We start from the raw sequence: 23,099 nt of genomic DNA, 5'->3' as shown, positions 1-23,099 counted from the left end.
TACAAGATGTAGTTTGCCGGCCCCTGTTCTAGAGGGCAGAACCACCGTTATGTGAGGGCTCACCATGGTGACTCTGAGGAGGGCGTCCAACCCCCCAAAGGCTCTGGGAAGGCTTCTGGAGGAGGTGGCATAGGAGGCTGGAGAAAGAGCAGCTGGGTTGTGAGCAAAGCTCTCAATTGGTCTGCTGCCTGTTCTGTGTTTGTGTCTCTACAGAGCTTGCTCGCTCAGCACAAAGATTTTGGGGCCGCTTTTGAGCCCCTGCAGAGGAAGCTCTCAGACCTCCAAGTCAGGGTCCAAGCCGAGAATGGGCTCCAGCGGGACCTTCCTGGGAAACAAGCGCAGCTTTCAAGGTTGCAGGTAAGGGGTCTGTGGGGCCCACGGTCACTTCTGCTCAGGTGCTCAGCTGTACCTGGAAGCAGCTCTCCTCCTTAGCAGGAACCGGCAAAGCAGCAGCTGGCCCGCGAGCCACAGACTGAGACCCTCCCTTGAGATCTGACGTTTCGTCCTGACCGAATTTCTGCTAATTTACCTGATGGTTCCTGACGTTGGCAGGGCCTTTCGCACCTCCAACAGCTGATTCTCCGGCCTAGTAAAATGATAAGCTGTCCTCTTGCTTATCCTGGGGTTCCAAAGTCTAACGTGGGTATTTGTTTTACAATTGCTTTGCTAAGTGTTTCTAATGAGTCCAGAGGCCTTCGCTTAAATAAACCAATTTGGGGATCGAGACTAAATGCTTTAAAACACATGTGGATGGACTGTGTGGGTAGGCAGATTACTGGTGATTATTGGCTGGGTGAGGAGCTTGCTGGTTTTTAAAATGCATGAGACCTTTTAAAACCCAAGCGAGCACAGCTCATACATAAGTGGAGAGCATTGTTTGGAAGACATTAAAAATGGTGCATTTGGGGCTTTAGAACTAGCGCTGGGATATGAGTGTTCATCACGAGAGGTGGTCATGAAATAAGTGTCTACATGTGTTTATCCCCCAGTTTATTTTCACGATGGCTCAGGATATTTTTGAATCATTTAAAAAATTCTCACCAGCCCTGAGAATGGGGCCATCAGACGGCCATGCGGTGCGGCCTCTGGAGTTGGGGAGCCCCGCCGTCCTGGGACCCTCCCAATCTCTCCCACTCAGAGCCTCCCGCCCTGATCAGCATCCATGATGAGAGGCAGCGAGGACGCCCCCACTCATTCCTTCCTCTGCTGCAGGAGCTGCAGGAAGAGGCGCTGGACCTGGGGGTGCAGCTGGAGGCCGTGAGGCCGCTCATCCAGGGGAACCCCAACCACCAGCATAAAATGGACCGGCTTTCTGCCGACTACCAGGCCCTGCAGAGGTCCCTGGAGGTAAGAGACCAACCGAGGGCCTGTGACGTGACAGATACCAGGCTCTAAAACCTGACACTCCTGGAACCTCTCCCCTCTTTTCTTCCTTCATTCCTTCCAGCTCTTCTTTTTCTCTCTCCCCTCCTCATTCATTCAACGGGCAATTATTGAGTGCCGCCTGTATGCCAAGCCTGTATGTTCTGGGCCCTGAGGATGGAGGAAGCATGAACAAGAGAGCCAACACCCCTCTTCTCCCTGGGGTTCCATTCTCGTGGGTAGACGGACAGTGAGTCAGCAGCCACAAGGAAATACACAATTCCACATGTGCCAGGGGCCAGAGAACAGAACAGACTGCTCAGATCCTAACGAAAGCCCAGTGGGACGTAAATACACAATTCCACATGTGCCAGGGGCCAGAGAACAGAACAGACTGCTCAGATCCTAACGAAAGCCCAGTGGGACGTAAATACACAATTCCACATGTGCCAGGGGCCAGAGAACAGAACAGACTGCTCAGATCCTAACAAAAGCCCAGCGGGCAGCAGGCCTCATCTCATCTGCCGCTTTAACTGAGGCTGAGGCGGGTCCTAGTGGCTGGGAGCCGCATCTGCAGCGCCCTCTAGTGGATCTTTCTGGTGTCCGCAAAGGATTGGTTCCCTTTGGAGCAGGGGAATGGAAATTGAGGGTCCTTCAAACTTCCCCTGAGGACAAGTTGAAATGCAGGCTCCAGGCCCCACCCAGATGCTGATTCACAGGGGGGCTGGGTCTGCATTTGTAACAATGCCCCAGGAGCACAAAGCCTGCTCTCAGGCAGCCATACTTAAAAAAAAACCTCAGTCTAAGGCAGGGTTCTTCGCTCAAATGGACCGTGTGTGCCCTATTCTGAAATTCATAGATAGTATAAGTACCTATACCATTTCAAAATTTAATGTAATGCCCTTTCTATAGAAGAAAAGAAAAATAAAAGGAAAGTATTTATGAAAAATAATGTCTTTCCATACATAAGTACTCCAAGATGGCCACACCAAGGCTAGAAGGTGGTCATAACACACCCCCTCTATGAGACACAACAGCCTCAAATGCCTCTGTGATGAGAGTTCCTGAAATGGAAACAGCCCTTGGTAAAGTTTCAGTCAAACCAGAGCGCGTTCTGCCATCAGCTTGCAACCGGAAAGTCAGCATGTTTATTAAAACTGCAAAAACCTCTGTGCTTGTATGTTAACTGGAGTCGGGTTCTAAGCTCGGGCCCCGATAACCAGGTTATTCACCGTGTGGGTGTTGGTAGGGCACGAGACAGCCCTGTGGAATATGGGGCAGTTCTGTGTTGTGCACTGTCCTCTCCAGAGTCGACGGGAGCAGCCGTCACCCTCACTCTGCCTGCTGGCGTCACCCCCGCCCCGTCATTATTGCAGTAACTAACCGCCACCCCCACCCCCCCCAACATGAATTTCCAAGAAACGCAGCTCTACCCAGAGAGACCCATTGGTCTGAGTGACACGTAAGGTCTGGATGGATTCATTTAATTTAATAAATCAACAGCTAGTGGTCCCAAGGGTGAGGCAGGGGGAGCAGAGAAACTGGAACCGCGGTCATGCCCTTCAGGAGCCCATAGCAGCAGCAGCAAATGTCAGCTTCAATGATGAGGGATGAGACTGATGATTAGAATAATTAGAAGAAGCTTAACTGACTATCATTAGGGGCTGCAAAAAGGGGTGATATTCTATCTATCATACTTCTGTATTATTTAAAATACTTCTTTGAAGAAGTATTTCCCCTGTTTTATTATGTTGGTACTTGGTGCTTTTTAAATTTAATACGTTCTAGTAAGTTCTTCCCCCACAGCCCAGATGACTTTCCTGCCCCCCACCCTTCCAGGGGCATGTGCCCCACTTAGCATGGGGGCCACTGAAGGCCGTTGGGTGCTCAGGGACAGGAGGGGACGGAGGCAGTGAGAGGACAGGGAAATGGTTTTAGATAGTTTTTCAGGCCCTTGTTGGTGGTTTGTGGAGGACAGATATGGTGCACCCTCTCTGGTCCCAGTTCCTGGTGGCCCTGACATCCAGCCGCGTCAGCTGGTGTCTGTGGAATGCTGGAAGGCAGGGCCTGTGGTGGCCCGGCCGAGAGTCATGAAGACTTAAGCCAGGGACCAGAGCATGAGAGGGGATGGCAGGCCCCCGGCTCTGATTGACCTGTGGTGGCCTGAGAGGGCGGGTCCCCGGCTGGGTGACCAGGGGGGTGGAGAGTGTCTGCTTCGTTGGCTACAGAGCCCACCTTTTATGGAGACAGAGAAGAACAAGGCCCTAGCCTCAGGGAGCTGAGCAACGATTGACCCGGGCAGGGGGAATACAAGCAAGACTATTTAAAGATCCTTTTTACCAAAGTGTCATCACATACAGAAAAGTGAACATGTACGTGCGCAGCTCGATAAAATTGTAAAAACTGAGCACATCGTGTTACCAGCACCCAGATCACGACACAATACCAGCGCCCCCTCCAAAGCCCCTCATGTCCTTACAGCCACTGCCTCCCACTCCTGATACCTGAGAGTCACCCTGACCTGGACTTGGAACAGCATAAAGATTGGGTTTGCCTGGTCCTATGTGTTCTTTAAGCTGAATCAGACAGAATGTGTGTGTGTGTGTGGCTTCTCGCTCTCAGGATGGGTGTAAATTCATCCATAATGTATTAGATTGCTGTGTGAGTTGTTCATTCTCTCTGCTGTAAAATATTCCACTGGATGACTATACGTCAGTGTGCTCATCCGGCCTACCGTTGACAGGCACTTGGGTAGTTTCCAGCTCGGGGCTATGAGAGGGAACACCACACGCCTGCCTTTCGGTGCAGATGTGTTTATATCTGTTGGGTGTACACCCAGTGGTGACATGGTTGGGTCATAGGGATGCCCGTGTTCAGTTTTGGTAGATATCGCCCTAAGGTTTTCTCATGTGGTTGTGCCAGCTTACCCCCACACCGGTGGTGGACGAGAGCTCTGATGCCCACACCCTCTTCCAGACTTGGTACTTTCCATAAAAGTAAGATAAGCTTAGAGGCTGTTTATACCAGAGTTGGTCTTTCCGGGGTAAATCCTTGCACTGTGCAGAAGGGAGGACTAGCGTCTCTTGTTCCTGCTTGCTGGGGAGCCCCGGGGGCCATCTCACCCCAGGGCTTGGGCAGGTCTGGGGGTCCTGCAGGGTCGGGGTGGCCCAGGGTCTGAACCTGGGCCAGCACTCAGGGTGCCCTGGGCCCCCCGGGGCTGTGCTGCAGGACCTCGTGGACGGGTGCCGGCGAAGCGTGCGGGAGCACTGCACCTTCAGCCACGAGCTGCTGGAGCTGCAGCAGTGGATCGCCGTGGTCACGCAGAAGCTGGAGTCATACCGGAGGGACGCAGGCCCATGGGATGCCCAGTCCCGAGAAGCTGAAATTGAGGTAAGATGGCTTTCCCTGCAGAGAAGTGGCATCCCTAAAAGCAGGCTTGAGAGGCCAAAGTAGCCTCATTGGGGAGCAGGGACCCCTTCCCCAGACCTCAGTGTGTGTGTGTGTGTCTGTCTGTCTGTGTGTCTGTGTCTCTCCTTTAGAGGCTACTGGCTCAATTCCCAGAGAAGGAGGCCCAGCTGCCCCTGATCGAAGCACACGGCCAGCTGGTGATGGAGAAGTCCTCTGCGGAAGGGGCTGCTGTGGTTCAGGACGAGCTGAGGGAGCTGACAGAGTCGTGGCGGGCCCTGGGGCTGCTGGAGGAAAGCCTGCTGAGGTGAGAGGGCCTCCTGGCTCTGAGCCTGGCCTCAGACAACACACCTTCCTGTCCAGGGGAGAGCTCCGCGGTGCCATGGAACAGAAGGCTGAGGTTCTGCTGTGTGCCAGGCATGGCACCAGGGGCCTGCGGGCATCTCCATTCTGGCCCAGTTGGCATTGTAGCAGGGGCAACAGGAACAGGGAAACGTGTCAGCTTGGGACTTAGCCTCTAGCCCATTCGGGCTTGGGCGTCACCTGCATCAGTGGGGACATGCACCTTAATGACACTGATGTGGGTCTCAAGTAGGAAACCGGAAATGCACGTGCCTTGGAGACTTTCTGACAAACATGAGGGATAGACACTGACTTGGGAAGACCAGAAGTAGCCCCCCACCACAAGATCCTCCAATTCTATCACTTCTCTCGTGATTGGTGAGTTCCCATCATGTCCCCACATTGACTGGACTGAGTTTTTCTTCTTAGCCTCGTCAGAAACCGGCAACTGCAAGGGACGGAAGTGGATTCAGGGAAGAGAATGGTTTTCACCAACAACATCCCGAAGACTGGGTTTCTCATCTCCCCCACGGGTCCTGTTTCCAGGCGTCACCGCCAGGTAAGTCTGTCCAGTGGGGCTTCCAGGAGGGGCCAGATCCCGAATCCAGTGATTGGGGGACGGGGGCGTCTCCAGCAAAGCCTCCCCACCCTGCCCGCGGCCACATACTCGGGGCTTGGGCATGTCCCATCTCAGGTGAGCCTGCCTTGCTGTGGCACGCGCATTCCTTGTGCCACTGGACAGAGGACTCAGAGACAGACCTAGGCCCCAGGGGAAGGGCCTGAGCATCCCCTGGGCAGACGGGCGCTCACCCCTCAAAAAAATGGGCCCCTGCAGGGAGGACGTGGTCAGGGTTGAAAGCTTCCTGCTGTCCCCAGATGGCACACTAAAATCACACAAAGTGGGTGTTCTTTAGTGTATGTGCCAAAAGTTGTATTTGGTAAAAAGAACTGGCCTGACTACATTGTGTCATCCACCCTGTCCCCTGACTGCCTTCAAAGAAAGAAAGCACATCGAAAAGAAATTCCCTCCTTGTTCTTAAAAGACAGCACGTCACTCCATCATTCTCCCATTTAGTTTTTCGCTTCCCCATCCAAAAGGCACTTAGGGAGTGTTACCGTGTTCTGAGGACTGTGCTCAGAGGTGGGACACAGCTGTGAATAAAACAGACACACTTCCGACCGGCAGGGAATCTAGAATTCAGTGCAGAAACTTTCATGTTGCAGAGCGATCATATTAAAATGCAGATTCGGATTCAGCAGAGTCCAGGGTAGGGGCCCATGAGTCTGCATTTCTATAAGCCCTTGCCGCTGGGCCTCAGAGCACATTTTGAGGGACAAAGAAGTGAGAAACAGGCAATTAAGGGTTTACAGACAGCATGGTGTGCGATGGCAGAGGGGCCACATGCGACGGGAGCCTGTTGCAGGCGACCGTGACCCAGTTCTGGGGTAGGGAAACGCTCCCAGGAGGAAAGCAATGTCAGGGGAAGCCACACGGCTGGGTGGGAGCTGAGGAGAGGAGTAGGGGTGGGTGCACTCCATGCAGAGGAGACTGTGTGTGAAGAGCGAGAGAGAACGGGGGATGGTGGCATGAGCTGTGGAGTCAGGCAGAGCCAGACCTGAGGCTCTCAGGCCACAGGGAGGAGTGTGAGAAGCCACCCACGTGTATAAGCGAGGGCTCAGCTGAATGAACTAGCATACTAGACCGATCACTCTGGTTGCAGAGCTGGAAGGGGACAGGAATAGCAGGAGGATAACCACTATCTTAATAACCATCTTGCTAAGAGATGATGGTGACTGCTACTAGGAGACCTGGGATGTGACAGTGAGGAAAGTCCCTGGCCCCTAACCGTGGCCACATTGAGTAGAGACATTCCTTGTCCCCCCAGGCCTCTCTCATCCTCATCCCCGCCCCTCTGCCTCAGATGCAATCCCCAGGACGCGCGGCCAGTAGGCTCTTTTTACTTCTGATGCTTTGGTCACACTGTGCTTTCCTGCAGGCAAACCTGCCCCAGGAAGCGGAAGGCAGCTGTGATGATTTCTCCCAGCTCCTGAGGAACTTTGAGCAGTGGCTGCAGGTGGAAAATTCTAAGCTGGTTAGAATCATCGCCATGAAAACTGCCACAGCCGAGGACGTGAGGACCAGAGAAACGAAGCTGCAGGTTTGTTCCCAAAGAAAGGCCCGTTTTCCACAGGGTTTGCCTCAGAGATGTTTGATGCCAGGAAGTGCTTCAAAAAGGAGCACAGACGTAGCTTGTGAGTTGTTCTTGCCTGTGTATAAACAATGGTTTTTAAACTTTTTTGGTTCAAATATTTTAGAAGAACTTTAAAGGAATCATTCATTCATTCATTCATTCATTTAGCCTACTTCTGTATTCCCCAATGTGGAAACTCTCCCCACTAATCCTCACTGTTATATCAGTGAACTCTTGCTGTGTAACAAACCATCACAACAGTTTGTGGCTTCAGACAGCAACTGTTTATTTAACTCATGATTCTGAAGGTTGGCAACTTTGGCTGAGCTCCCCTGGGCAATCTATCTGTCACAAATCTTTCTCCTTCACTCCCACATCTAAATAGTCACCAAGCCCTCCTTGATTCTACCTCTTGAATATGTTTTATTTCTGTCTACCACTGTCTCCATCTAGGCATTTGCCATTTTTGACCGTGATGATGGAGACGTAGGAGTCTCAGCTAAAGAGAGAATGGTTTTCAGAGTCTCCACCTCTGCAGGCTTTGACCTTTGTCTCCCTAGCCCTGTGAGGCTGCCAAAAGCATGGTCTGTTTCACAACTTTCTCCCAGATTGGCCAATGTCCTACAGGCAAAGCAGGCCTGAGCACTGGGTGTACTTCTCTGGGTTCATCCTTGCCCTGGTTTTAGCCTGATGTGCCTCACGCTCTTGTTAACTCTTTGATGCCTTTTAAAGGTTTTGAATATTTTGTCCTCAGTGAGAGGTTTGGTCCAATTACCTAGTTGACCCTGACCAGGAAGTCCTTCCTGCCTACCTTATACTCGACCACTTCCCCCGGGTCCTGCCACCACTGCCCAACTCCAGGCATATCAGAGATGACTTGCGGTTTCCCAGGTGAACCCCCCTTGCCTTGATCGCACAGTTAGGGAGCTCTGAAAAGCTAAGCAAACTTTCCCCTTATCACGCAGCTAGTAGGATGGGACAGAGCCAGGATCCAAAGCCAGGATTTAAACCCAGGCTGTTGGACTCAGAGCCCTGCTCCAACCCCTTGCATCACGCTGCTTCTCAGGAGTCCTGAGGATAAAAGGTGCCACCCTGGGGGAACACAGTGCTGTGTTTTGATAGAAAAATCGGCTCGGTCCCCACATCACTGTACGTATGCCGATAGGAAGATGTTGAACAATGGCCGCTCTTAGAATGCTGCTAACTCTTATGTTAAGTCCTCGGGAGGGCTTGGTTCCAGAATGCCAGAGTTGGGGGTGACCATGCAGGTCAGCAGTGCAGCTGCTGTGTTCTGCAGGAGTCCAGTCTGTAACATTCTGGAGAAGGATTGCCTGGCCTTGGCTGGAATTTGCACGGATGGGATTCTCCCTTTGTAGGTTCTGTCAGCTCCTGTCAAGTGGAATTTGATTGGCTCCTCCGACCCAGCCGGTGGGGCTGCCTGGGCCGTTTGGAAGGTACACATGACACTGCCTTTTCCCCACAGGAGCTGGAGGCTCGGGTGCCAGAAGGTCAGCATCTCTTCGAGGACCTCCTTCGCCTCAAGCCAGCAGGGGGGACCTCGGATGAGATGGAAGACTTGCGCTACCGTTGGATGCTGTACAAATCCAAACTCAAGGACTCCCGCCTGCTGCTGGTAGGTGCTAAGGATGCACAGGTCCCGGGCTCGGGGATGGGATTATGGCTGAGCCCAAGTTCCCATGGGAAACATAGATGGGCCCGTGTGCACTCTGCCCTGAGCACACTGAGGTGACCACTCAGAGAGAGGAGAGAGAGACTCCTGGGTCCTAACGGCTTGATTTGCAAGATGTCATGCAGCCATCCTGTCACCCTCTGAGGCTAGAGCGCCAGGAACGACAACGGGAACCGTCGTAGTTAACATCTGAGGAGCACTTTGCTACCTGCTAGGCTGAAACCCTACGTACAGCACCCCATTCAGTCCTTAGAGCAAGCCTCTGCCAGAGCGATCGTACCTCCAGTCTCCAGAGGGGGGCTGAGACTCAGAAGTTAAACTCACCCCAGGTCCCAGCGCTCGTAAGAGACAGAGCCAGCACTAAAACACACCCCATAGTTGGAGGCATATTAGAGGGAGCACTGAGATCTAGTCCCCGTCCTCCACTAACTCACTCTGTGACTTTGACCAGGCCCCTTCCCACTTTGGCCCGCGTCTCCTCCTACAAAACAATAATAGCTAAACTAATAGCCTTTATTAAATGCTATGTCTTCATAACAACCCTATAAAAGAGGTGCTGTTATTATTCTCTGAGGACCTATGAAGAAACTGAGGCACAGAGGTTAGCCCGAGGGCAGGGCTGGTTGAGGTGGCCTTCCAGGACCCTTGTAGCCCTCGGATCCCAGACGCCAAGCTTTGGCGCTCCCGCTTGGCTGACTCGCAACACCCGTATTGGCCACTAGGTGTCAGCCCAGTCCCAGCCAGGTTGCAGTGCCCCTGCTGGCCTGAGCCCAGGCCTTCCCAGACGGAGTCCCACCTGGGCCTGAAGTGCGTTAAAAAGCTCATTAAATCGAATCACCTGCTGGCTCAGCCTGTCCAGATGACCAGAAGTTTTAAAGAAATGCTCCCCTGACAAAATGAATATTCCATTACAGGCTCTGTTGGGATTTAAGTTTCACTCACTTAACTTTTTTTTTTCCTTTTCCTCTCCTTCCCTAAAATAACAGACACAGAATTCTCCAGGGAAGCCGGCTGGATTCCAAAAGGTATGGTGTCTGCCATCTGCTCCACATGGCTAGAGGGCAGGGCGTCTGGAGGGTTGGTGGGCCTGTGACGGTGGGGTGAGACTCCTGAACTTTCTGGAAGGTTCTGTGAGGTTTGAGGAACAATTGTATGGAATCAACTCTGGGCTGTAGTGTGCTGGGCCGCGCGCGGGTCCTCGCTCTCAGGAAGCCCGATGGTGTGCAGACTGTACCCGGCTGTGACAGGCACACGATAGAGGGGGGGACCCTAGAATTTTTCATCGGAAATCAGGACAAGGTGAAGAGTGAATAAGGACGCTCTTAATAATCATGCTGTGACAGCAGGAGTAAACCAGGCCTGTCCCAGGAAACCGAGTGGTAGACGGGTGGGTGCTTAGGGCTCCTGGGGGACAGAAGAGGAAGGGGTGGCTGTGCCTTGCGTGTTCTTCCAGGCAGGTGTTTCCACTTAAGCCCCCCGGAGACTTTCTCAAAGCCATCCCCGTGGGTCTTGCAGGCCAAAACAATAACAGCAGTAATCATAATAATGAGTAAAAGGATTGTTATTAGATGCTGCATGCTAACCATGACTGTGTGCCAGGCACTGTGCTAATTCGTCGTTAGGGTGTTTCATTTAGCTGTCCCATCGGCACCCAAGGGCATTATCACCCCCATTTTAAGAAGGAGGAAACCAAGAAGTAGCAAGTTGGAACGATTTGTTCTGTGAAGGCTCCTGCGTGGTCTCTGGCCTCTGACTCCAAAGCCCACTTCTTAACCTTTCACACATGCATTGGAGAAATCACGCCCAGGGCCCGGCAGGTCGCCCCACTTCTGGAAAAACCCAATGTAAATTCCTGTCCCTTGCGCCCCTTTTCCAAGGGAACGCACTTGTTTTCCTGCCAGGCATTGCCCGTAACGACACAAGCCTCCAGTGTGCTCTGCTGCAGGCGCCCTGGGCTCCCCCTGGTCTCTCGTGCCATGGAGTCTCTTTTCGGCTGCTTTGTACACCAGGGTTTCTTCTTGGTCTCCAGCTGGTGTTCATGTCTGTTATATGCAGGAGAGTGGGTGTCCCCTGGATTGGGGAAGGGGACGGCCAAGAGACCAATGCTGTGCTCCGGGCCCCATGCCAACCAGCTTCGTGGTCTGGAACAAGTTGCTTTGTCTTTGGGGGCTCACTTTCCCCACTTATAAAATGGAGCTATCAATGCTGACTTTATTTCCTTCATGAACTAGTTTTGAAGATTGTGTGAACTTCCGTCTAGAGAAGCAGAAGTTCTTCAGAGAGCCCAAAGCCCTGGTTCTCCCCCCCACCACCCTCCACCCCAATATAAAAGAACAAAAGGCCTTCTCATGAAATAGGGAGAAGCACCAGGAAGGGCAGAGTGGCCCACACAGTCTAGTCTGGTAGCACCCGGTGGGACCTGGGGGACCCAGGGCCAGGTGTCTAGGCTGCCTGTAGCTCCCACACTTTAATTAAGCTCCTCATTGGCTGGGAGCCCCCATCTGTGCAGCTCCTGGGCCAGAATCCATGGGGAGCCATGTCTGGGTCCCCAGGTACCTAGCACATAGTAAGTGCCCACGAAGCATCACTCAGTAGGGGGAGCCTGGACCAGCTGACACTAGCCCTGCAGCGCTGACTCAGGTTCCCAGCAGCCTATGATCCGGTTAATGCAGAATGTTCACAGCTCTGTGTTCACTTGCCCTCTCCTCAGTCATTCATTCTACAAATATTTACTGAGCACTGACTTTGTGCCAAACACCGTTTCAGGCACTTGGGTCACATCAGTGAGCACAGGAGCAAAGCCCTGCCCTGGTGGGCCCTGTGTCCAAACTGGGGGGTTGGTGAGAGAGGGGGTCACGTGTCTGGCTGGCCATGCTGAGCTTAATGGCCAGGCTCTGGGTCAGGGAGCTCCGAAGGGCAGAGTCACTTGGGGTCTTTATAATTGCAGGGTGTATGTTATCTATGGCTGGCAGATGGTGGGCATAGTTTCATGGGATATGCAAAGCAGGCAGGCTCTAAATGGCTAAAAATTCTGTTTATTTGGGCCATGTTTGAAACGACTGGATATGTGAAAATCTGAGCTTGGTGCTGGCTGGCTGGCTTTTTTTTGCTAACAGGCCTCAGCCTACTGTGAAGGAGGAAGCAACCTAGAGGCCAATATACAGAGGCTGTATTGGACTGACTTATATGGTAACTGTTTAAGCACAGATTTCTGTGTCTTCTCCCCCAGAGTTTTTGATTTGTTAGGTCTGGGGTGGCCCAAGAAGCTGCATTTCTAGCAAGTTCCCAGGTAATTCTCACGCTGCTTGCTTTTGGAAACCGCTGCTTTACGCTCTGTATTTGAATCCAGGATCCACCATTAGCATGTGTGATCGTTGGCGAGTCACTTAGCGGCGGTTTTCCAACGAATAAAATGAGAGTCCACCGAGCTAATGGTGGGCAAGTTCTTGTGGTAACAATCGGCACATAGTAGGTTCTTCATTGCCATGTAAATGTGGACCCTGGAGACTTCTGCGGACACTGCCCCGGCTTCTCTTTCTGAGAACAGAGAGCAGTGACACTTCAGTTGGGGAGGGGGGGTGAGGTCCTTCCTCCCTTTGGTTTGGTTCTGGTGTTTCATTGGTTGCGGTGTGCACATGTGTATGCAGGGGTGTGTGCACACATGCACATATGCACATGCAGGCCTGACAGGTAGAAAATGGGTACTGTCTTCAGAAGTTGTAATCTTGCCAACTGAGAAAAACATTTCATATGTTATTTTTATTCCAAAGGGAAGGGAGGGGGGAACCCAACCTGCCGCAAAGCTAATTATTTATGAGCAGTTGGTGCTGCGTGCTTTTTTTCTCTCCGTGCAAGTCACTGAAGGCTCCAACTACGTCAAGGACTTCAGCCTGCTTGTTTTGTATAAACAGAATAATTAAGATTTATTAAATTTGCAGCTGCCTACACACTTGCCAGCTCAGTGCCACAAGATATGTTTGCCTGCAGCGCTCAGACACATGAAAAGTAATTGCTTTGCAAGTTACAGTTGGGCTGTGAGTCAACTAAATTCTGGCACTGGCCCACGGGAAGTGGTGCCGTCGTCCTACCTGAGACAAACCGTTAGCTGACGGACAGACAGACTTGCCAACGTTCCCGCTTGCCTGGGGGATCTAGGGCAAGGCCTGTGTGCCCGTTTGCAGGAGTGGGGAGCAAACGTCCCATGCATTGCGTCCTGTGGCCTCTGGGATGTAGCTTCTGAGGCTGAATGGCCAAGAGTGGCATTTGATTTACTTGACCGTGTATCATAGGTTTTAAGACATAATTTTTCCCATTTTCGCACCTTTGGAGTTGGGGTGTCTTATTATAATCGAGTACTTCCGGCGAGGGTGTGGATTGGCTTCTCTCCACCACCCCGGACACCATCCACCTGGGATGTCTGTACATTAAAATCTCTGCTTGCGGGGGATGTTTTGTTTTGTTTTCCTTTGGACACTGATTGTGGGAATTTAGACAGCCAACCTCTGGGAGCTCCAGCCCGTGGTTCAAACTCTCAGGGAAGAGTTCTGTTTCCAGCCCTCCACCCAGTGCCAAGATGGGACCTCCGACTTCCTTGCCTCTCCTTTCTGTGGAGCAGGATTAGTCCTGCTCTCCCCTGACACTGAAGGTGCAGCCCCTTGGTGCCTATGGCTTGATGTGGGGTCTCCAGTCAGATGCCCCATCTTGGTTGTTGGGTTCATTTCCTTCCTTCCTTCCTTCCTTCCTTCCTTCCTTCCTTCCTTCCTTCCTTCCTTCCTTCCTTCCTTCCTTCCTTCCTTCTTCCTTCCTTCCTTCCTTTCTTTCAGAACAGCCATGGTCATTGTTTACGCATTGCTTTCATGCTACAATGGCATAGTTGACTCTTTTAGGGAGGGCGCAGCTCACAGTGGCCCATGCGGGTATCAAACCAACAACCTTGGTTTAATCAGCTCCACGCTCTAACCAACTGAGCTAACCGGTCACCCCCAGCTCTTTCCTTTCTTAGTGACATGTAAAATAACGGTGCACCTTACAAGCCAGCATCTTAGATTGGACGCAATACTGTACTACCAAATCTCAAAGCATTAGTGAGTTTTCCATGTTAAATATTAACTTTCTCTCCCACTAACTATGTTTTTTTTTTTTTAAATCCCTGCTGTGTACTAGGCACAATGCTGGAACACTCATGTATCTGATCTTTGATGCTCACAACCACCTTCTCTTTTCAGTGGGAGGAGAGTGGCCTCTCGGCCCCTTCTCCATATGTGGCAATGGGCCAGATCAGAGCGGGGCCGGGGGAAACGTGGCTTGACTTTATCCCCCTGTGATTCATGGTCCAGCTTTAGGAACCGGTCCACTTTGGCTCTTCCTTGGTCAAAATCCTGGGCCTTGCTGGGGCTGTGCTGTCTCTAATTGTCAAAAAGAGAGAACCAGTGATGTATGAAAGAGTCAGTGCTAACACCTTGGACATCAAGGTTTTGAAACTTGTCTCTGGCCCCTGGCATCCAGAGATGTGTTCCTACATTTGATTTTTTTTTTAGTTCTTCATCCTTTCATTGCTCAGCCCACCTGCCTTCCACCCTCCAACTTCCCAGCAAGGTCACCAGTAGCCACCTCTTCACTAGGCACGGGAAGCATGTTTCTGTCCTTGTCTACCTGGCCTCTGTGGGGCTGATGAGCCGTCCCCGCTCCCCGCTGCTCTAGCTCACCTTCTGAAACACCGCTGTGGGTGCCTCTCTCTTTGTTGTTGTTGTTGTTTTCAGTTATCAGAATCAGTGTTGATAAGACTCAGCGTTGGTGGAATACTGTTACTTCATTCACAGTCCATAGTCCAAATTTTAAAGCTGTCTCCATAGTCTTTCCAAAAATTAACACACTTTATTTTTGGGGGGGCAGTTTTCAGGTTTAGAAAAAATTGAGTAGATCGTACAGAAAGTTCCCATGTGCCCCCTTTTCTTGCCTCTTTTCCATGTTTCTCCTATTACTAACATCTTGCATTCGCATGGTACATTGGTTACAACTGATGAACCAGTACTGACACATCATCATCAATGAGAGTCCATAGTTTACATTAGAGTTCAGTCTTGGTGCACATTCTATGGGTGGTGACAAAGGCATAATGACATGTGTCCGCCATTACAGCATCATACAGAGTAGTTTCGCTGCCCTAAGCATCCCCTGAGCTCCACCTGTTATCCCTCTCCTCTGCCCCAGAGGCCCTGGCAGCCACTGTCTTGTTACTTATTTCACTTAGCAATTTGCATTTAAGTTTCCTCCATGTCCTTTTGTGGCTGGATAGCTCATTTCTTGTTACCACTGAATAATAATATTCCATTTTATGGATGTACCATTTACAGTCATTTGTATAGATTGATTTTTCCCTCAGTCCAGGATCACACCTTGCATTCAGTTATCACTTTTCTTTAGCTTCCTCTAGGCTGGAATGATTCCTCAGTTGTACTTGACCTTGAAGACAGGCCAGACATTTTGTAGAGTGTCCCTCAAGTTGGATTTCCCCGATGTTTCCTAGTGATTGGAATTGGGCTGTGCATTCCTGGCGGGTATGTCCCAGAAGTGATGCTGTGTTCCTCTTAGTGCATCTTATTGGGAGACTCACGATATTAACATGCCCCCCAACACCGGTGATGCTAACTCTGATTATGTGATTAAAGTGGTGGCTGCCGGATTTCTCTCCTGTAAAGCTACTATTTCTCTTGTAATTAATAAGTGCTCTGTGTGCACTGCTTAGGGACGCTTGACATACAGTCTCTCTTCCTCAAGTGGTCGTATCCCCAGGGTCTCTAGGGCCCCTTTACCTCTCACGAATCCTTCTCTCCATGGCAATTCCTTCCACCACCATGGCTTTGTTCTCTGACTCTAGTTCTCTCACTGCCTCTGGTCCATCTCCAATCTGGGTCTCTCATTCTAACTTCAGTCCCAAAGGTCCAACGGCCTGCTAGACATCTACTTGGGAGTCCCACAGACCCCTAAGACGCAGCAGGTCTGAAGCTGACCCCATTGCATTCCCCAGTCAAACCCCAGCCCTCCACATCTGTGAAAAGCATCATGGCCACCCAGTTTCCCAAGCTGGCTGCTTCCAGGTCATCCTGGACCGTCACTGACCTTGGTTCTAGTCCCAGGCTCAGAGCCTTGTCATGGATGGATCTCAGATGAAGAAAGATGAAGGAAGGGAAGAAAAGGGGAGGGAAACTTACGCCCATACATCTGCTCCTGAGTGAGGCGCTATTCCTCCTTGAGTAACGACAAAGTCACCCCTCACCCTGATTCTTTCATCCAGAGGTACTCCCCACCAATTAACGAAACCACCTCCAAAAGGCCAGCTCGGATGGTCTCATCTCCTGTGCCTCTCCAAACCAGCCTAGGGTTCTGGAAAAATACCGTTCTGTGTCCTGAGCGTCATGCTCAGAGCCACCTCAGTGAGGAGGTAGAATGAACCAGCCCCAGCCCAGCCACTGCCACCCTGTTCCTGGGTGGGAACTGTCGGAGCCTCTGAGCTCTCGTGGGAAGTGCATCTTGGACTGTAACTCAGAGCTTCTGCACCGAGAACTTAGGAAGAAGATATCCAAGGCATTGTGGGCAGGGTCTGGCCTGGGGAACTGCTGATGCCAGAAGGCTCCGGGGAGCAGTTGGGGAAATGCAGTGGGCCCCAATTCTGGACATTGTCTGGGGGAAACCCAGGGAGAGGAAGCCAGCCAGCACGTGGCTTGGCAGAGTGTCAGAGGGACCCTCAGGGACTGAGCTAATTGCTAAGTGAGAGCTTAATGAGGGGCGTTGGGCTGGCCCATCTTGAGTTGCCAGAGAAAAGCTGGCCCCTGTCCGCCACCTTGAGCTCTTGGTGCCAGCCTGGAAGCTTCTGTGGTGAAGAATGAGTCCCAACCGGTTCCCAGGAAAGTCCCCGAGAGTCCCAGGGAGGCCCGCAGAGCTGTGCAGGAGCTCAGGAAGCCATGAGTGAGGAGGAGCCCTGAGCACAGGGCCAGGGGCGGGGAGGGGGCGGTGCATGTTCAGTGCATTCTTTAACGAGCGGAGCCCAGATGTCCCGGGGACCACCTGGGCACAGTTGACAGGTAGTGGTCAGTCTGCATGGTCACCCCACGGCCCCGGAGGAGGAGCAGACGGCTAGATGCACAGGATGGGAAGGAGCTTTTATTCATTATTTCAGTCATTCAGCCTCCAAGGCATCAAGGGGAATGCAGACTTGGATCAGAATCCAAAGGAAAGGTCGGGGTGCCATGAGGTGTTATGGGGCTTGTTTTGGTTCTTGGGCCTGGAAGGTCTCCCAGAGAAAGCAACTCACAGCTGAGGTGAGAATGACCAGTAGGAGCTAACTAGGTGCATTGGAGGAAGGCGGGAAGTGAGTATTCCAGACAGAAGGGATAGCCTGTGCAAAGGTCCTGTGGCTGGAGGATGTGAAGGCCTTTAGGAGTCAAGCAATGGCATTTAAAGGGGGAGGAGCTTTTCTCTCTGATAGGGCTGGGGAGGTTGATGGTGCCTGATCCCTGGCATCTGGTGGAGGGGACAGCTTGTGGGGCTAATAGGAGCTGCCCCTCTGTTCCAGTGTCTACCAGTTAGAGGAGGAAAGGGCTGAGCCTTTATTTAGCACTGACTATGCATGTGAAGTATACACACATTGCCTCATTATCCTTATAACTTTGGTAGGCAGGCATCATTCTCCCTTCTTCCCAACAGATGAAGGAACTGAGGCTCAGAGAAGTTAAGAGGCCTGTCCTAGGTCACACAGACCCAGGGTTAGAACCCAGAATTCCAAACCTTTTCTCTCCCCCAGCATCCCCTTTCATCAACGACAGAAGATTAGGTCACATTTACTGTGATACGAACTCATCTTGCTGAACTCAAAACTCTGGAGTCCCAGGTTTGTGTGAGATCTTGAAGGACTTCCGAGCATGTAATTACCCTACACAGCACCTCCTACTCCATCCCTGCCATTATGTGCTGTAAACCCTCTGCTTCTGTACTTTAAGGGATGGGGAGCTTAGCACATCTAGAGGAAGCCCCTTCTCACTTTGGGTAGTTCTAACTAGATGGGACACAGGTAGTACTTTCTGTGGGGAAACTGAGGCACACAGAAACTCCAAGACCTGGCAAGAGCTGAGATTATCAACTTCTCTGTCAGCTTCTTAGAAGGTAGTTCATGCCTATTTGTGTGTGTGTGTGTGTGTGTGTGTGTGTGTGTGTGTGCGCGCGCGCGCGTGTGTGTATTTTCTGAGCATTTGAGGTTCATATGAAAAATGTGTCTTTTATTTTGAAGAACATTTTAGAATTCATGTCCCTCAAAGTAAGGATGTGAGCTCTAAGTAAATAGCCACTGGGCAGGCAGTGGGAGTCCTTTGAAAAAGACCACCCCTTGTCAACACTTCTTAATGCAAACACACTTTAGACCTTCAGAAATGTTTTCCCCAGAGGATCATGGCCAAGGCACAACTCCTCACTTCAATAAGCGGAGTGTTAGCTCTGCGAATGGAGGAGCAAACAGAAACAGAACACTTGTAAATAGATTCTCCACTTGGGAGACCATTAATTACAGGCTTTTATTTGTGGTGTAAACCCAGGCTGGGGAGGGCCTGCAGCACGTTGTCTCACCCTCTTCCGGTTCCCTGTTGGAATCAGGCAAAGTCAACACGAGATGTCAAGGAGTCAAGTTAGATCCCGGCAGACTGAGGCAGCCCTATGTGAGCCGTGAGCTGTGAGCCGTGAGCTGAGTGGGTGGGCGGGGGTACAAGGTCTGCGCCTGCCCCGTGGCTGTGGGAAGAGCCGCCTCCTCTGTGAATTCATTGTCAAGCGACTCATCACCCCCACTCCTGAAGTCACTGCTGAAATAAATGCAGCCGGGGTGTTTCTCTATTGTGTGGGTTACAAGAAGTCTATTTTTACAAAATCAGTGTCTAGGGACTTTGAGTGAGAACATTTGAGGCTGGAGGAGGCATAGAGGCAAGTGTTATCAACCTGGAGGAGATAGTTGGGGCAGGAGAGTGGGTAAGATGACTCAGGTATGACAAGTAGAGAAACTGAAGTACCCAGGTCAGAACCTCCAGGAACACCTGTATTTAGCAATGTTACCTCATCCCCACCACCCCCACCATCACCACCATCCCTCCTCCCATCATCAGCACCATCATCATCACTTGACTGTAACTTTTGGTGCCCTGGAGGGGGAACCTTTGGCTCTGCAGGGAGCCCGCAGATACATTCTACAGTAATGATACTACTAATAAGAGCTGCATTACTTTTTAATTGGTGTATGAATATACTTTGGTTTGAGTCCTCACCACACCTGGCCTGTGTGAAGTAGGTGTTTTATTCCCATTTTGCAGAGGAGGAAACAGAGGCTCAGAGAGGCTATGGACTTGCCCAAGGTCACACAGCCAGTATGTGACAGAATCTGCATTGGAGCCTAGCCAGCCGGTTCCTAAGAGCTGTGCCTGTCCTACACCATGCTGCATCGTGACTGTGGGGGCCTCCACTTTCCTGAGCAGCCAGCTCTTGGTCCCGCACTCCCATGAAGCCGCAACCCAGTCAGTCCCTCTAAAATTTAGAACATGCCTTTGGCCATTTTCATGTTTCATGGACATTACAGCAAACAAGTCCATTAGGTGTTTGGACTTGTGAGTCTGACCATCACGTGTTATTGACGGGGTTGATGATGAAGATAGTGATGAAGGAGGAAGAGGAGAAAGTGATGGTGAAGAACATGACGATGAACATGGTGGTGGTGATGATGATGGTGGTGGTGGTGGTGACTGTGATCTAGATGATGATGATATTAATCATGCATAATAATAATGACAGCGGTTTTGAGTACCTACTATGTGCCAGGCCCTGTCTCATGTATCCCTCACAACAATTCTTGTCAGGCAGGTACCATGACTCCTCCTATTTATAGATGAGAAATTTCAGGTGTAGAGAAGTTGAGTGCCCTTCTCAAAGCTTACACTGAGGACTCTTACAACCAGGCAAAGGTTTCTGGAATAACTAACAGAGCCTGTAACTTTATATTTTTTCCTTCCTTTCATGACTTGAATGGTTTGAGTAAACTACGGAAATATTTGTTTCTGGCAAAACTTCACAGATGGGAAAACAGACCTGGGAGGTCAGATCATCAGCCCAGAGCCTGGGCGGCTCCGGGCATCCTCGTCGACCCGCCCCACGTCGCCCCGCCCCACGACGCCCCCGGTTCCTTCCGCTCATCTCCTGCTTTGGTTCCGCAGGCTCAGCGGTTGCGAGGGACCCGCTCGCTCTTCCGGAAGGCCTGCTGCGCGGCGCTGCCCCTGCAGCTGCTGCTGCTGCTCTTCTTGCTGCTGGTCTTCCTGCTGCCCGTGGGGGAAGAAGACCGCAGCTGCACCCTGGCCAACAACTTCGCCCGCTCCTTCGCGTTCATGCTCCGCTACGATGGCCCCCCGCCCACCTAGCCCTCTGGGGGCACCCAGGTGACTTTCTTCTCCAGCCTTGCGTCAGCCCCCTGCTCCTCCTGAGGACGCCCGGGAGCCGGGAAACAGGGATGGGCTGGATGGCAGAGCTGCACCAGCATAAAGACTGTGTTGATGTTCCCAGCACAAAACTACTTTTTATACAGCGTCGTCTTCGTCTATTTATACTAAATGTGTACTATGTGTGACCAGGGAATAATGTATAGAATTTTTATATGCTCTGTATGTAAGTGCTCCGTATGTATAGAAAGTTTTATATATGGCGTCTATTTGTGGTTGGGGACTAGTTGGGATTTTTGTGGCCTTGGTCTGTAGTCAGCCCTGGAGCGCAGGAACAGTAACATGCCACTTGTATGGCAAGCTCTTCTCCAGAGGCCGACCCGCAACCCAGATGTTAGTGAAAAGGCCTCTGAGTTGTCAACACAGAATCGCATCCCAGGTCCCCCCATTCAGTGCCTAGTGACTCTTGTTTTAGGTGCAGTGGGAACAAACATCCTTGTCTAGTTTTTAAAACGACAGCAGGTTAGATGCTATGGATTAGAAGCAGAAATGGTGATGGTGATCAAAATCAGACCCAGTGATAGCAATGAAAAGTGACAAGTGATAGAGGGACATCAAGGGAAGGAAAGAACTACAAAGAGCAGACCCAGAAAGAACCAAAAAGGACAGCAGAATGGGGGCACCGTGTGCAGGAGCCCCCGATAGCACAGACCGATGAGGAGTGACCAGGGCCGTGCACGGAATCCTCGGGAAGTGGTCAGACCGTGCCCCGGGCGTTCTGCTCAGGGAGACAGCAGGAGAGAGGCTCTACTGCTAGGGTCTCCCTGCAGAATGGTGTGCACACTCTGTGGGCAGCACCCACCTGACAGTGCCGGAGAAGATGCGTTACCTCTTGGGCAAGTTTGTCATCATCTCCAACTCAAGCTGAAGAGGCAGAAGGGGAGCTCCTGCCATACGAAGGACTAGGGGTCAGAGTCCAAGACAGACACGAGATCGGCCTTGGAGCTGGGACCATCCGAAGGGCTTGTCCTCCTCCTCCCAGAAGGACTTTGGACAGAGGCAGGTCCTCTGGGCCAAGGATGGCCTGCACATGTCCCCACAAGGGAGCCAGGCTCCAGGCACCCAAACCCAGGCCCTGTCCGGCCTGAATAGGTGGTTGGCCTCTATGCACCTGCTGGGACGGGCTGGGCAGATTCTGTGCTGGGGCCTTGAGGCCGGAAACATATCCCTTCCTCCCCAGGGAATTCTGGGTGGTTCTAAGTGCTTTATAACTGGATCATGTTTTCCCTAAGTCAACACTAAGTTTTCCTTTTTAAAAAATGCTTTGTGCCTACTCTTTATAAATCAATGTTGTCTTTTCAGCTACCAATCGGAGACCAAGAGGCATTCCGTAGGCCTTTGGAACCATGAAGTGTTATAGACACAGAAAGCCCCTTTAAGCAGGGGGAAAAGTGAGGACCTGAGAGGACCCTGGCCCCAGCGCCACGCCCCTCACCTTTTCTCGCACACACCGATCCAGCCCTTTCTAGCGCAGGCCCAGCCTCAGCGCAGCTCTCAAGGCAGGGACCCAGGCTTCCCAGAATCAACAGGAACTGGATACTCATGGCGTAGGAAAACGGTGTTGCCCAGAAGAGCACTTGGCACTGACTCAGAAAGCACACCTTTTTCCAGACATTTGGAAACCAAGCCACAAGGCCATACCCTGCAGGCGACCACATGCCTGGAAAATCAGGGGCTGCAGGAACCAAGACCCCAGGCCCAGGCAGCCAAGCCCAGATGCTCATTGGGTTGTATAGGTCCAGCTCTAGAAAGCCAGAGCTGTGGCAGGGGCCTTCGAATGTCTCTGTTCCTAACCTTCCACTTCACAGGTGAGAAGACTGAGGCCCAGAGAAGGGAAGTAACACCTATAGGCACACAGCAAGAGATGGCAAGGCCAGAGCCAATCCCGGCCACTGCCTGTCCCAGGGGGAGCCCTGTTCACTGAAGCACATAGCAGGATCCCTGTCAGTAACTTCAAAAAGATACAGCTGTTCAACTTCACCGCAGTTGAGTCAGATGTTGGGGAGGGAGAAACTGCAGAATGTGGGCTGGCGGGTGGCAATGTCTAAATAGATTTTTAAAACTTTGATAATGATGCCATAGAATCTGCTTGTTTGCATAACTTTTTTTTAAAAAGAGAACTGATATTTTCATTACTTTCATATAAATACAGTTGTAATATGATATAACAACCTATCTACTGGTGCTTTTCAAGTGTAATCTCTTTTGCTTAAAGTGCGTGCAGACAATTATGATTTTTATGACTTCCTAGCTTCCTGAACAAGAGCCGTGAAGAGCTTTAAAGTGCCATTTGAGAAAGGTGCCATGGTGGGACCCGCGTGTGTTTATTTTTCCTCTGTCCCCAGAGTGAGAGGGGTGGTAAGGAATGTGAATATCACTGTGTGTGTGTGTGTGTGTGTGTGTGTGTGTGTGAGAGAGAGAGAGAGAGAGAGAGAGAGAGAGAGAGAGAGAGAGGAAGTACGAAGAGGAAGATGAGGAGAAAAACACAAGAGAGCATGGTTAAAGCTGCCGGTTACCCTGCTTAGCTGTTCCCCACTCCCCTGCCCGTTTTTCAGAGTCTGATCTCTGAGTGCAGAAAGTTGCACGTGG

The 23,099-nt window shown here is 51.4% G+C and overlaps 1 protein-coding gene across 2 annotated transcripts in view; it reads left to right on the top strand.

The window, feature by feature from the left end:
- The window catches only part of SYNE3 (spectrin repeat containing nuclear envelope family member 3), a 92,115-nt gene extending 69,430 nt beyond the window's left edge, over positions 1 to 22,685 (top strand). For both annotated transcript variants that reach the window (XM_019642490.1, XM_019642489.1), the window contains exons 10-18: positions 214 to 357; positions 1,213 to 1,347; positions 4,591 to 4,752; positions 4,902 to 5,074; positions 5,539 to 5,668; positions 7,107 to 7,268; positions 8,785 to 8,934; positions 9,978 to 10,016; positions 20,232 to 22,685. In XM_019642490.1, coding sequence (XP_019498035.1) covers positions 214 to 357; positions 1,213 to 1,347; positions 4,591 to 4,752; positions 4,902 to 5,074; positions 5,539 to 5,668; positions 7,107 to 7,268; positions 8,785 to 8,934; positions 9,978 to 10,016; positions 20,232 to 20,432 — 1,296 coding nt within the window. In that variant the 3' untranslated portion in view covers positions 20,433 to 22,685. The remainder of the gene's footprint in view (positions 1 to 213; positions 358 to 1,212; positions 1,348 to 4,590; positions 4,753 to 4,901; positions 5,075 to 5,538; positions 5,669 to 7,106; positions 7,269 to 8,784; positions 8,935 to 9,977; positions 10,017 to 20,231) is intronic.
- Positions 22,686 to 23,099: the final 414 nt, after the last annotated feature.

Source organism: Hipposideros armiger, unplaced genomic scaffold (genome assembly GCF_001890085.2).
Source record: "Hipposideros armiger isolate ML-2016 unplaced genomic scaffold, ASM189008v1 scaffold_69, whole genome shotgun sequence".
NCBI classification, from domain to species: Eukaryota; Metazoa; Chordata; class Mammalia; order Chiroptera; family Hipposideridae; genus Hipposideros; species Hipposideros armiger.
Note: the sequence above shows the minus strand (reverse complement) of the source record. Positions and strands in the feature narration are given on the sequence as shown.